We start from the raw sequence: 14,727 nt of genomic DNA, 5'->3' as shown, positions 1-14,727 counted from the left end.
GAAGCATTTCGAAACAGATTTTTGGGTAAATGTTTTTTTTTTTGCAAGTCTCCCATCAGAAATACTATGTACAATCAGGTATTCAGAACAGGTCTGTGTAAATTCTCATCATCGAAAGACGTTGCAATTCTAACAGCCAGATATCAGCCTGAACATGAAATAAACAAATCAGAACAAAACACGTTTGATACTAGAAATAAAGTCATTAATTTAGATCAGTTGGAGTCTAAACAAAAAGACTGCTTTTGATTGAACGCCAAAGTGGCGACTAGACAGACGTAAGGCAACTGGCAGCAAAAGCAAGTAAACGCATGGCTTTAAAAAAAAAGAATCGCTACAATTTAGTGCATTATAGTGAATGTGTTCCTATCAAAACGTAGCTAAAAGATTTTCGTGTGAAAGAAACGGTATATATAATCTTACCTCGGTTGGCTGGGAGAAGGAAATGGAAGGACTGGAAGGTTCCTGCGCGTTTTATACTCCTTACGTCCGTGCGTCACGAGCGCGGACTCCTTCCTCTTTCTTTGTTTGAAAAAGGTTTTGTAAAATAATTAACTAAATACATTTGTGTTATTATTGTGAATATCAATACAAAAACAATGCTACAAGTGAAACGGTTGATATTGATCAGTTTGCACACGAAATTAAATAAAGGTATCACAGGAAATAGCATATCAAATTTGCCGCCAACTACCTTATCTGCAACCGGTCTGATATTTTTCAAGCCTATGCGAGGTTTATGTTTAGGTTTATTTGAACTTCTTGGTACAGATGCATAAACATAAAATTATGTCATAGCCTACAACACATATAAATATATTTAAACAGATATCTAAAATTATAAGATCAGCCTAAATATATGGACAATGGATTATACATAAATAAAAATGCAAGTCGAATTAATGAAATGAGGCAGGATAATCTGATCCTAGATCTGCCTTTTGGCCTTTACTAGTCCTGTGTTAGCGGGTGAGGCCCAGAACTATAATGTGGTTCAAGAGGGTCCTCGTGTCCGTTGTGGCCTGTTCCCTGGGCGGGGCACAGACCAGCCCATCGTCCATGTTTATTTTTATTTTATTTATTTAACCTTTATTTAACCAGGTAGGCAAATTGAGAACACGTTCTCATTTACAATTGCGACCTGGCCAAGATAAAGCAAAGCAGTTCGACACATACAACAACACATAGTTACACATGGAGTAAAACAAACATATAGTCAATAATACAGTGAAAAAAAAAATAAGTCTATATACAATGTGAGCAAGTGAGGTGAGATAAGGGAGGTGAAGGCAAACAAATATATGTATAAATAAATAAAAATATAAAAGGCCATGGAGGCGAAGTGAGTACAACACAGCAAGTAAAATAAAAACTTTAAAAAAACAATGGAATGGTTGGTTTGCAGTGGAAGAAAGTGCAAAGTAGAGACAGAAATAATGGGGTGCAAAGGAGCAAAATAAATTAATAAATAAATACAGTAGGTAAAGAGGTAGTTGTTTGGGCTAAATTGTAGATGGGTTATGTACAGGTGCAGTAATCTATGAGCTGCTCTGACAGCTGGTGCTTAAAGCTAGTGAGGGAGATAGGTGTTTCCAGTTTCAGAGATTTTTGTAGTTCGTTCCAGTCATTGGCAGCAGAGAACTGGAAGGAGAGGCGTCCAAAGGAAGAATTGGTTTTGGGGGTGACTAGAGAGATATACCTGCTGGAGCGCGTGCTACAGGTAGGTGCTGCTATGGTGACCAGCGAGCTGAGATAAGGGGGGACTTTACCTAGCAGGGTCTTGTAGATGACCTGGAACCAGTGGGTTTGGCGACGAGTATGAAGCGAGGGCCAGCCAACGAGAGTGTACAGGTCGCAGTGGTGGGTAGTATATGGGGCTTTGGTGACAAAACGGATGGCACTGTGATAGACTGCATCCAATTTATTGAGTAGGGTTTTGGAGGCTATTTTGTAAATGACATCACCGAAGTCGAGGATTGGTAGGATGGTCAGTTTTACAAGGGTATGTTTGGCAGCATGAGTAAAGGATGCTTTGTTGCGGAATAGGAAGCCAATTCTAGATTTGACTTTGGATTGGAGATGTTTGATGTGAGTCTGGAAGGAGAGTTTACAGTCTAACCAGACACCTAGGTATTTGTAGGTGTCCACATATTCTAAGTCAGAGCCGTCCAAAGTAGTGATGTTGGACAGGCGGGCAGGAGCAGGCAGCGATCGGTTGAAGAGCATGCATTTGGTTTTACTTGTATTTAAGAGCAGTTGGAGGCCACGGAAGGAGAGTTGTATGGCATTGAAGCTCGCCTGGAGGGTTGTTAACACAGTGTCAAAAGAAGGGCCAGAAGTATACAGAATAGTGTCGTCTGCGTAGAGGTGGATCAGAGAATCACCAGCAGCAAGAGCGACATCATTGATGTAAACAGAGAAGAGAGTCGGTCCAAGAATTGAACCCTGTGGCACCCCCATAGAGACTGCCAGAGGCCCGGACAACAGACCCTCCGATTTGACACACTGAACTCGATCAGAGAAGTAGTTGGTGAACCAGGCGAGGCAATCATTAGAGAAACCAAGGCTGTCGAGTCTGCCAATGAGGATAATAATAATAATAATAATAATAATAATTATATAATTATAATTATAATAATAATAATTATAATAATAATAATGTAAGACAGTTTCTCCTCCAGTAGAATGCACCACCAGTGCAAAAGGCAAAGGCCGGCCCGCCCGCCAGGCAAAATGCTGCAGAAACAGTGTCCACCATGCAATGTGAGAGTCCATTCGGATATGTCCTAGCCCAGAGCTCTCTCACCATAGTAAACAAAGAATAACTGATAAAGCTTTCATATTGCCAGTGTCTGTGAAAATTAAGTGTCCATTGCCCTAGCCGCAACAATGGGAGGGGTGTATGTGGACTGTAATGGCTGGTTAACATGTTTGTTAGACAAAAGCCCTTGGCCATAATGAGGGGTTTCATCTAAACTCATTTGAAAAATATTCAGTCAACCAAGACGTCTAAACACCAGAAGGACGATGAGACATTAGAGTCAGAACTATAGCAGTAGATTTGGAGTTCGAAGCCTTCCCATCACTTTATTGAGTACCCATGGGGACTCCACTTGCCTCTTTCAGTTTGACTTTTGGTCCTGTGAGATGCTGCCAATGTCGGTGGCAAGCATGTCAAGATGACTGCTCAGTGCCACCCTTCTTAGACGCAGTCCGCTGCCTGTGGGCAGGGACACCTTGCATTTCTCAAGGCGAAACGACATACTGGAAATGGTAGTTTCTCTCTGTGGAAGGAAGAGAAGGGTCGTGTGTACACCCTGCAGTGGAACAGAAGAAGATAGCAAGTGTAACAGATGTGAAGGCGCTAATAGCCTTTCAATCGGTTACGTCACTTGCTCTGAGACCTTGAAGTAGTGTTTCCCCTTGCTCTGCAAGGGCTGCAGCCTTTGTGGAGCGATGGGTAACGATGCTTTGTGGGTGACTGTTGTTGATGTGTGCAGAAGGTCCCTGGTTCGTGCCCGGGTCGGGGAGAGGGGACGGACTAAAGTTAAACTGTTACACTCTTATGAGAGTTTCTAAGGTAAACTAGGATAGTTACTGTCTGTACTGTAAAGGAGTCTATAACTATATGTAACGGATGTGAAATGGCTAGCTAGTTAGCGGGTACGCGCTACTAGCGTTTCAATCAGTTACGTCACTTGCTCTGAAACCTTGAAGTAGTGTTGCACCTTGCTCTGCAAGGGCCGTGGCCTTTGTGGAGCGATGGGTAACGATGCTTCGTGGGCGACCGTTGTTGATGTGTGCAGAAGGTCCCTGGTTCGCGCCCGTGTCGGGGCGAGGGGACGGTTTAAAGTTATACTGTTACATTGATGCTGTTGACCCGGATCACTGGTTGCTGCGGAAAAGGAGGAGGTTGAAAGGGGGGTGAGTGTAACGGATGTGAAATGGCTAGCTAGTTAGCGGGTACGCGCTACTAGCGTTTCAATCAGTTACGTCACTTGCTCTGAAACCTAGAAGTAGTGTTGCACCTTGCTCTGCAAGGGCCGCGGCTTTTGTGGAGCGATGGGTAACGATGCTTCGTGGGTGACTGTTGTTGATGTGTGCAGAAGGTCCCTGGTTCGCGCCCGTGTCGGGGCGAGGGGACGGTTTACAGTTATACTGTTACATATAGTAAACACAGCTATTCCCTGAAACCCTCAGTGTACTAGAGCTGAGATGTGCGTTTCCAAGGGAAACTAAAATGGTTACTGTTTTACTGTAAAGTAGTGCGACAGAAAACTAGTAAACCCAGTTACACACTGTGCAAGACCGCAGTGTAATATACCTGAAAAAATGGTTTCCAAGGGGAAACTAGGATAGTTACTGTATGTAGCCTACTATAAGGAGTGCAACAGAAACAATAGTGAAACCAACCGGCTACACACTATGTTGGGAAAAACCAGCAATGCAATAGAGATGTGAGTTTCCAACTAAGGGAAAACAGTGTAATCTCACTATGGTGTGGCAAGCATATACCCAGCCTAATGCTGGAAAATGAAGCCAACCGTGTAATATACTACATCTACAGTAAACACTGCGCAATACTGGATATTGTAATAAATACCATTTAAAATAACACAAGCATATTGCTATTACATTGTTATAACTAACTTCTTTCAAAACAGGGTTTCTCACAAACTCATAAGCAGATACTGAGACCCACACACACCCAGAGACAGATGGCTGGCACAGACCTTTCCTAAACACTGATAAGAAAAGGGTGCTTGGTTCTGCATTTCACGAGATACTGAGACACACACATACCCAAGGACAGAGGGCTGACGTAAACCTTTCATAAACACTGATAAAACAGGAACATCTACGCGCACACAAAATCTCCTCTTTAGGCTGAACATTTTACAGAGACACACAGATATGACAGGAACATCTACGCACACACCTAATCTCCTGTTTTAGCTGAACATTTCTGAAGACAAAGAACCCTACTCAGAGCCAATGGGACAGTGATACTAGCCTGAAGGGGACCTCGCCCAACTCATCTGGACCAACCAGAGTACCAGAACTTCCAGACTCAACCTACTTTCTGTGTTGTATAAAATGTCTATGCATTCTGTTATCTGGGCTTTTTCTGGAGGTTCTCTATGAGCCAAAGGAACGAGACCGTATACGCTTGTACCAGATATCTTTACTCATAATTAAACTGTCGCTTGTCATACAATTTATCACCTTGTCTGAATCGATCCTTGACCGGCTCACCCTTCTCCATATCCAATTATCAACAATATTAGTAAAGATTATTACGGACCTACAGTATCAGCCTGTCTCGTACACTATCCGAAGGACAGGAGAAGTGAATGGAGTGTGACCTGCCTGTTCGTGAAAGGACACGGCTGTAACTCACGCCACGTTTATTTCTTGCTTCATACGTGGGGGTTCAGGTTGGCAGGCCTTAAGGGTAAGTGTGCTTATAACGTTAGTCCTGCAAATGGTCACTTCTCATTTAAGCTAGCTAGCTACTTTGCATAGCTCGGTTACCTTGGAACACAGAAGAGTCCAGGCAAGATGGCTGCGCCCTGTGAGAGATGGAGCGTGGTGCGCCTTGCGCCACCTAGTTTGCTCTCAGGGGAGAACTGCAAGTCCGCGAGGGGCCCTGGGTCCGCGAGGGGCCCTATACGTCCTATACAACCGTACCCGGTTGGACGTATAGTGCCCACATCTAGCAACCCAAAGTTTGTGAGTTTGAATCTCATCACCGACAATTTTAGCAAATGTTCAACTTTTTAGCACCACAAACATAAGGGGTAACCCAGACACGTCACAGGGGATATAAAACTGAAGCATCCGTTTAGAACGTTTTCTCACCACCAAATATGGTAGTGAGAGGAAGTCCAGTCAGGTGTAGTGGAAGGATGGAACTAGGTGAAACTGGGCTGACATTCTACAAATTTTCACACTGATGAAACATCTGATCTCATACTTTTTATTTTCCCAAAACTAGAATCTGTTATGAACACAGTGCACTAAGTTTTATAGACTTGACGGTTTGCTAAAGTTGCAAAAAAACAACAAACAGCTTGTGTTAGTTAGAAATACGTATCTTTGGATATGCCTCTGTGCATATACACTCGAGATGTATACACTCTGACATAGCTCTCTTACCAAACGAGAAATGCTTCTTCTTCTTAGTTTTATTGGCGAATCCAACCAACTGACAGGTGCATACACCGCCAACTACTGTACAGGAGGGTGATGCCGGTCACGACCTCTCTATACCACTATATTCTCTTAACTATCCCTGAATTTCAAATCAAATAATTCCCTACAAACATCACCACTCCCATCACCCCCACCCAAAATACCACCCACACCCCATTCCCATCCTGACCTTGTCAAACAAGCTCTCCCTTTCTACATCAAATTGTATTGGTCACATACACATATTTAGCAGATGTTATTGCGGGTGTAGCGAAATGCTAGTGTTCCTAGCTCCAACAGTGCAGTAGTATCTAACAATTCACAACAATACACACATCTAAAGGTAAATAATGGAATTACGAAATATATAAATATTAGGATGAGCAATGTCGGAGTGGCATTCAATCAAATGTATTTATAAAGCATACTAAACACTAAACATACTAATCAAATCAAGTTTATTTTATATAGCCATTCTTACATCAGCTGATGTCACAAAGTGCTGTACAGAAACGCAGCCTAAAACCCCAAACAGCAAGCAATGCAGGTGTAGAAGCACGGTGGCTTGGAAAAACTCCCTAGAAAGGCCAGAACCTAGGAAGAAACCTAGAGAGGAACCAGGCTATGAGGGGTGGCCTATCCTCTTCTGGCTGTGCCACGATTCTTCCACGATCAGCTACGTTTTGTTGACGTTGAGGGAGAGGTTATTTTCCTGGCACCACTCCGCCAGGGCCCTCACCTCCTCCCTGTAGGCTGTCTCGTCATTGTTGGTAATCAGGCCTACTACTGTTGTGTCGTCTGCAAACTTGATGATTGAGTTGGAAGGGTGCGTGGCCACACAGTCATAGGTGAATCCTTGTGAGGCCTCTTGTGTTGAGGATCAGCATAGTGGAGATGTTGTTTTCTACCTTCACCACCTGGGGTCAGCCCGTCAGGAAGTCCAGAACCCAGTTGCACAGGGCGGGGTTTAGACCCAGGGCCCCGAGCTCAATGATGAGATTGGAGGTTATTGTGGTGTTGAATGCTGAGCTGTAGTCAATGAACAGCATTCTTACATAGGTATTCCTCTTGTCCAGATGGGATAGGGCAGTGTGCAGTGTGATGACAATTGCATCATCTGTGGATGTATTGGGGCGGTATGCAAATGAAGTGGGTCATAGGATGACAGGTAAGGTGGAGGTGATATGATCCTTAACTCGCCTCTCAAAGCACCTCATTTTTAGAAATGTATTTTTTTATTTAAAAAAATAATAATAATTTAAAAAAATATAAACACAACAAATACAAAAAAACTGAAATATACAAACAAGAGTACATCAACCTAACAGACAGTGGTATTACATATCAAGATTAATTTTCAATTTGTTAAATACTTTTATGGTGTGTATTGCTTTTTTGTTTTTACATTTACTAATCATTTCAAAATAATATTTCAATTCTATCTTAAATAATGTGAAGAGAGGTTTGTTCTCTTCATTTTATGGACAAAGAATCTTCCATGAAAGACAAACAAATTAACAATGAAAGTTAAATTAGGGTCCATATAATTTGGTTCAAAATAAAACAGAATATCAGAGTCTTTCAAAATAACATTAATAGTTGTTTCTTTTAAAATAAAATCTTCTAACTCCAAAATCTTCTGACATAAGAGCAGTCCCAAAATAAATGGTCAGGAGTCTCTGGGTCACAATCACAAAATACACATTTGTTATCAATAGCTATTTTAAATCTGTGTATAATAAAGGTCTTTACGGGGTAGATTCTATGAATGAGTTTGTATGATACTTCTTTCACCTTATTAGATATACAATATTTACCAGATAACAACGAAACTTTGTTCCAGTTCACTTGTCCTAGGGCTGCATTCCAGTTCACTTGTCCTAGGGCTGCATTCCAGTTCACTTGTCCTAGGGCTGCATTCCAGTTCACTTGTCCTAGGGCTGCATTCCAGTTCACTTGTCCTAGGGCTGCATTCCAGTTCACTTGTCCTAGGGATGCATTCCAGTTCACTTGTCCTAGGGATGCATTCCAGTTCACTTGTCCTAGGGCTGCATTCCAGCTCACTTGTCCTAGGGATGCATTCCAGTTCACTTGTCCTAGGGATGCATTCCAGTTCACTTGTCCTAGGGCTGCACTCCAGTTCACTTGTCCTAGGGATGCATTCCAGTTCACTTGTCCTAGGGTCCATATAATTTGGTTCAAAATAAAACAGAATATCAGAGTCTTTCAAAATAACATTAATAGTTGTTTCTTTTAAAATAAAATCTTCTAACTCCAAAATCTTCTGACATAAGAGCAGTCCCAAAATAAATGGTCAGGAGTCTCTGGGTCACAATCACAAAATACACATTTGTTATCAATAGCTATTTTAAATCTGTGTATAATAAAGGTCTTTACGGGGTAGATTCTATGAATGAGTTTGTATGATACTTCTTTCACCTTATTAGATATACAATATTTACCAGATAACAACGAAACTTTGTTCCAGTTCACTTGTCCTAGGGCTGCATTCCAGTTCACTTGTCCTAGGGCTGCATTCCAGTTCACTTGTCCTAGGGCTGCATTCCAGTTCACTTGTCCTAGGGCTGCATTCCAGTTCACTTGTCCTAGGGCTGCATTCCAGTTCACTTGTCCTAGGGCTGCATTCCAGTTCACTTGTCCTAGGGATGCATTCCAGTTCACTTGTCCTAGGGATGCATTCCAGTTCACTTGTCCTAGGGCTGCACTCCAGTTCACTTGTCCTAGGGATGCATTCCAGTTCACTTGTCCTAGGGCTGCACTCCAGTTCACTTGTCCTAGGGATGCATTCCAGTTCACTTGTCCTAGGGCTGCACTCCAGTTTACTTGTCCTAGGGCTGCACTCCAGTTTACTTGTCCTAGGGCTGCATTCCAGTTCACTTGTCCTAGGGCTGCATTCCAGTTCACTTGTCCTAGGGCTGCACTCCAGTTTACTTGTCCTAGGGCTGCATTCCAGTTCACTTGTCCTAGGGCTGCATTCCAGTTCACTTGTCCTAGGGCTGCACTCCAGTTCACTTGTCCTAGGGCTGCACTCCAGTTTACTTGTCCTAGGGCTGCATTCCAGTTCACTTGTCCTAAGGGCTGCATTCCAGTTCACTTGTCCTAGGGCTGCACTCCAGTAAATTTTAGCAGAGGGAATAGTAACATATTGACATAGTTTTCTTATATACACATTACATTTATAGTTTAAAATGTAAATTCCTTCTAGTTGTATTGAGGCTCCAAAATCCTCAACAGTTGCACTTGGAGTATTGTTATATTCTCCTAACAGAAGAACAGCACCTTTAGGGACATCTCTAACAACAATTTGATACTCCTCAGGAGTGAATGTAACATTGTGTGTTCTAATAAATTCTGGATAATCATATAGTTCTCCATCATTATTCAATAATTATTTAATCAAAATAATGTTGTTGTCAAACCAGTTCTGGAAAAATAAAGACTTGTTTTTGTATTTTATGTATTTATTATTCCAGATTGTATACCTATGAGGGGAAAAGTTGTGTTTGTACATGAGATTGTGGTACAATGGTACACATTCACAATCCATGTCTCGTGGCTTAAAAATCATTTTAACCTGTCTGCATCTACACTGATTTAACAAGTGATGTCAATAAGGGGTAGCTTTCACCTGGTCAGGTTAATGTATTGTCCACTCGGTGTATATGTGTTGTAATGGAAAAGGGGGGCAGATCAATATTAGGAAGATGTTGTTAATGTACTGTTGAATGTTCCTCTTGGATCATCACACTGACCCAAGCAATTTGTTATAAACTACATACTCTGACGTGATGAGTCATCATTACCGCCCCAGTCTGATGTAACGCTGACTGATTGGTTACTCTCTGATCAAGTCATCTCATACCTTGTGTATTAGTCCCTACAGTATCACCAGGGTTTAATTCTCACCCTATTTTCCCTCTAGCTCTCCTGTTGTACACCGGCAAGCCCTCTTGGTCAGCAAGGAAGTGAGACGTCTTGTTGGAACTGGGGGAAACCAGGCCAAGTCAATTCAACCCTGTGACTGTTTTTTGATGTATAAATAAATCTACAAATTAATGCTTGTCCAATTTTTCTTTCTCGCTGGTAGTAAATCAGACTTGTGACATTTCCTTCATATCATTATGTAGTTATTCTAGGTGGTTTTAAACATGCACATGTAACGGGATTGACATTGTTCACTGGCTATAGAAAGTTGACTGAATTATTTTAAACCGTTGTGTTTTTGGGAGGAATTTATTGTGAGATGCATGTTTCGTCATGGAGTGTACTTTAACGATACGGTGGGACAATTGTATAGCTAATATATGGAACAGACTTGGTTTACACTGGTATCAAAACCTCTAAAGATGGTGGCTAAATGAAGCATTCATCCAAGTAAATTCCGGTATATTTAACGGATGGTATCATGGACATTAATGTTCCAGTTTGTAGGGCCGTAAACCCCCAAATGAGTTACCTCTGGTTCTTTCAACCATACCTACGGTGGAAACGATCGGGTTTTTTGACCATGTAGCGCCATTAACCCCATCTGTTACCCGTGAAGCACAGGGGTAGAGAATTTGGGCTCACTACAAGGTATGAGCGTTTGCGCTTGAGGCTAGTTTCCCGGACACAGATTGAGCCTTATATTAGAATTTTGGTGAATAACAGGAGAAAAAAGCCGTCCTGTACAGGTCATATTGCGTGCCGTTTAGTACTGGTCTGTTTCACACCAGTCATATGGCACCGATCATATTTTCCTGCAAGCATAAATTGGCTTTTAGAAGATTCTACATTTTCTGAGATCCGTTAACTTGACCATTATAGCAGGGGCTTTTTCAGTACAAATGCTTCAATTGTGTGACCGTTAGCTGATCTCAGAAAAAGGTTTACGCCTGAATTTACCACAGATCTTGTTTTCAGTGTTGATGTCAAAACATTTTCCCAAAGGATTTGTCCAACGAACCGTGGCGGAGTTTGTGCCTAACAAGATGCCATTACTAACTGCTCTCTATAGCAGCTGGGTCTGGTCTACCTAGTTAATGAAATGCAACACATTTTCCAGCGAATGATAGTCCCGTTTCCCATCCGTCTCAAACCTCATTGTGGCATTTTTGTGTGATGTATTGTCTCCACCTTCTTGCCTTTTGTGCTGTCGTCTGTGGCCACTAATGTTTGTACCATGTTTTGTGCTGCTACCATGTATTGTTGCTACTATGATGTGTTGCTGCCTTGCTATATTCTCTTAGGTCTCTCTTTATGTACTGTATTTATTTTGAATCCCAGGCTCCGTCCCCGCAGGACGCCTTTCGCCTTTTGGTAGCCGTCATTGTAAATAAGAATTTGTTCTTCACTGACTTGCCTTGTTAAAGGTTAAATAAAAAAATCAGCGCACCCTTTTTCTACATCTATCCTCTTCTAGTTAGTAGGATACAACACCTGTATGTCTCTAGTGGTGAACTGGGATAGTGCAGCACAACACCACTGGATAGAATACCTGTATGTCTCTAGTGGTGAACTGGGATAGTGCAGCAGAACACCACTGGATAGAATACCTGTATGTCTCTAGTGGTGAACTGGGATAGTGCAGCAGAACACCACTGGATAGAATACCTGTATGTCTCTAGTGGTGAACTGGGATAGTGCAGCAGTACACCACTGGATAGAATACCTGTATGTCTCTAGTGGTGAACTGGGATAGTGCAGCAGAATGCAACTGTCCTATAATCTTTGCCATTAAGTGTTTTGGCAAAATTTGATCAGGAATTAAGACTATTAGTGTAAGCGACAATGTATATTAAAAATAAGATTATTGTTATAAAATGCCTTTTATCACTCAGATGGATGGTATTTTCTGTGGCATTAAAAATGTTTTAGTCTGACATTGGACATGGTGCCAAATAACCTTTCACCTGACTGATGCATGCTTTCATTAAAGGAAAATTCCACCCAAAACGGTCTTTTGGTATTTGCAAAATGCATCATATGGGGACTTCTGTATTTTGAAAGTTACATATCTTGAGAACTTGATTATTGACAAGCAAAACATTTTGGGACTATGTCACAATGGACTAATGAAACAAATACCAAAATATGGTTTCTGGGTAGAGTTTTCCTTCAACTGGTTTCTAGAACTCCCTGGAAAACTGTATTTTATGGTATTATTCTGTAGTGATTAAATTAAAACCTTTTCAAGACATGAAGTCAAACCGTTACACACCAACACTAACCATGGTGGGGTGACTGAATTTAATATACAGTTATACACCAACACTAACCATGGTGGGGTGACTGAATTTAACAGTTACACACCAACACTAACCATGGTGGAGTGTTCTTCCAGCTGATCTTCTCTGAGCTGGAGATTGCCCAGCATGCTCTGCTCCACTTCACCGGTGAGCAGAGCAGAGCTACCACCTTTGATTATGATTAACTACAAATACTTCACAGCCTTTGTACCAATATCTGCTGCAGCCGAGAGGTTTTTGGGGCTCCAAGACTTCACAGCAGAAGCACTACAAGACTTTTGTCACTAGGAAATGTACTGCCCTCACAGGAGGATTCTGAGGCTGTGTTGGACCTGATTAGAATGAGGTTTTACAGAAAAGCAGGTTGATTTTGTTTAGTTCATTTCTTTTTTGGTAGTTTGTGTGATATTTGATTTATTTTTACCCATATGTTATTTTTGGGGATCCTTATCCACCCACACAGTAGGTGGCGGAATACACATTTAATTGTTGTGAATGCCATTATACCATAGAAGAAGAGAGAGAGACAGACAGACAGACAGACAGACAGACAGACAGACAGCGGTCTAGACACCCTCAGGCAGTGATGCCAACTTAGCAATTTTGTTGCTATATTTAGCAACTTTTTTTTCAAACAGCACCTAAAAACAAATGTAGCTAATTTAAAAAATGTATTTGGAACTTGTGGCAACTTTTGAAAAATGACTCAAACGCTAAAACGCACATATTTTCCCTCTAAATGACACAAAACCGATTTTCTCTGTCACAACACACGTGCCTGGCTGCAAAAGTGCATTGTGAGTGACGTCAGCAGCAGGCCAGCAGCAATTTCAGCAAATTGCAAATCATTGTTGGCTGACTGCAGCAGCAGTAGTATGCGTTCGACGAGATCTTGAATAGAACTTACAACATCAATCAACATGTCTCAATCAAAATTGTACAGCCAGAAGTACAGAAAAGAGTGGGAGTCTGTACCTGAATTTAAAGGGTGGCTGAAGCCAGTAATTGGGGATGATTGCTGGGCATACTGTGCGTACTGCAAATCAGATATGCTTGCAAAAATGTATGACATCAAAAAACATTGTGCTACAGTAAAACATATAAATAAATCAAAACCGTACAACCCCACAACGCAGTCTACATTACCACAGTTGGTTAAAAAAGTGGATAACTGCAAAAGCTACTATGGCAATGGCCACTGCAGAGCATTGTTCGCTGCTAGCATGCGACCATTTAGGTATGGCTTGCAAAGTTGCCTTTTCAGATTCTGTGGCAGCAACAAACTTCCAAATGCACCACACCAAGTGCACAGCAATGATTAGGGGAATACTGGCTCCTTATTTTCTCAAAAGGGTAACATCAGATGTGGGGGATGAGAAGTTCAGTCTCCTTTTGGATGAGTCCACTGATGTCAGTGTCTCGAAATACCTGGGTGCGGTGATTCGGTATTTCAGTGCTAAAAAAGAACCGTTGTGTCCACATTTCTCAGGCTGGTTGTCTGGGAGGGTGGCGATGCCAGATCAATAGCAAAGGCGGTAGTTGAGTTTCTTGAGAAGTGCAACCTTAAAAAAGAGAATCTTCACAGTATTGGCACTAATAATGCGTCTGTGACGACTGGGGTGCACAACGGGGTGCACATGATTTTAAAGGTAGAATGTGCATTGCCCAATTTGGTACTCATCCGTTATGTGTGCCATTCTTTACAATTGGCTGTCTGTGCAGCATCCAAAGAAACCATCCCTAGGAGTGTTGAGTACTTAATCAGGGAAACCTACAACTGGTTTTCGATTTCCCCAAAACGGCGCGAGGCGTACAAAGCAGTGTATGCCACCATTAATTGTGGCCAGAAACCCCTGCAGGTCACCAAAGTGTGTGCCACACGTTGGCTATCGATTGAGCCTGCGGTAACTCGTATATTGAGCCAGTGGGAAGAACTGAAACTCCACTTTGAGTTGACCAAGGCCAGTGAGCGTTGCTACATGGTGGATGTGCTCCACGCCATGTACATGGACAAGACCAACTATGTCTACCTGACATTCTTGAAATCAATCAAGTTGCAGTGAAGTCATTTGAGGGAGAGCAAACAGATCCTGTCAAGCTTTTGGACAATCTGGTACACCTCTTAACATCAATTTGCAGCAGAGTAGTCAACCCTATGGCAAAAATGGATGTCCTGAATGATGCCATTGATGGACATCTCAGTCCATCACCATGTACCAACTCAGTCTTGCGCCAGAGGACAAAAAGGTCATTCGGAGACAGTGCATCAACTACATTGTTGCTT

At 42.0% G+C, this 14,727-nt stretch overlaps 1 protein-coding gene and 1 non-coding gene across 17 annotated transcripts in view; one reads left to right on the top strand and one right to left on the bottom strand.

The window, feature by feature from the left end:
• The window catches only part of LOC139561450 (coagulation factor V-like), a 60,181-nt gene that overhangs the window by 32,595 nt on the left and 12,859 nt on the right, over window positions 1–14,727 (bottom strand). For 3 of the 16 annotated variants that reach the window (XM_071378550.1, XM_071378553.1, XM_071378551.1), the window contains 2 exons: window positions 8,658–9,321; window positions 5,825–8,372 (listed from right to left, as the gene is read on the bottom strand). The exons of 9 other annotated variants lie outside the window; for them this stretch is intronic. In XM_071378550.1, the coding sequence (XP_071234651.1) occupies window positions 7,819–8,372; window positions 8,658–9,300 (1,197 nt within the window). In that variant the 5' untranslated portion in view covers window positions 9,301–9,321 and the 3' untranslated portion in view covers window positions 5,825–7,818. Of the gene's footprint in view, window positions 1–423; window positions 490–5,824; window positions 8,373–8,657; window positions 9,322–14,727 lie in introns of those variants that run through there. 4 more of the 16 variants (XM_071378552.1, XR_011672134.1, XR_011672136.1 and 1 more) reach the window with 4 other exon arrangements.
• LOC139561967 (small nucleolar RNA SNORD31) lies at window positions 9,995–10,068 on the top strand. The gene has a single exon (XR_011672276.1). It is a non-coding gene; the product is annotated as a small nucleolar RNA SNORD31 (small nucleolar RNA).

This window comes from Salvelinus alpinus, chromosome 31, assembly GCF_045679555.1.
Source record: "Salvelinus alpinus chromosome 31, SLU_Salpinus.1, whole genome shotgun sequence".
Taxonomy (NCBI): domain Eukaryota; kingdom Metazoa; phylum Chordata; class Actinopteri; order Salmoniformes; family Salmonidae; genus Salvelinus; species Salvelinus alpinus.
This window is presented reverse-complemented; position numbering and strand designations above follow the sequence as displayed.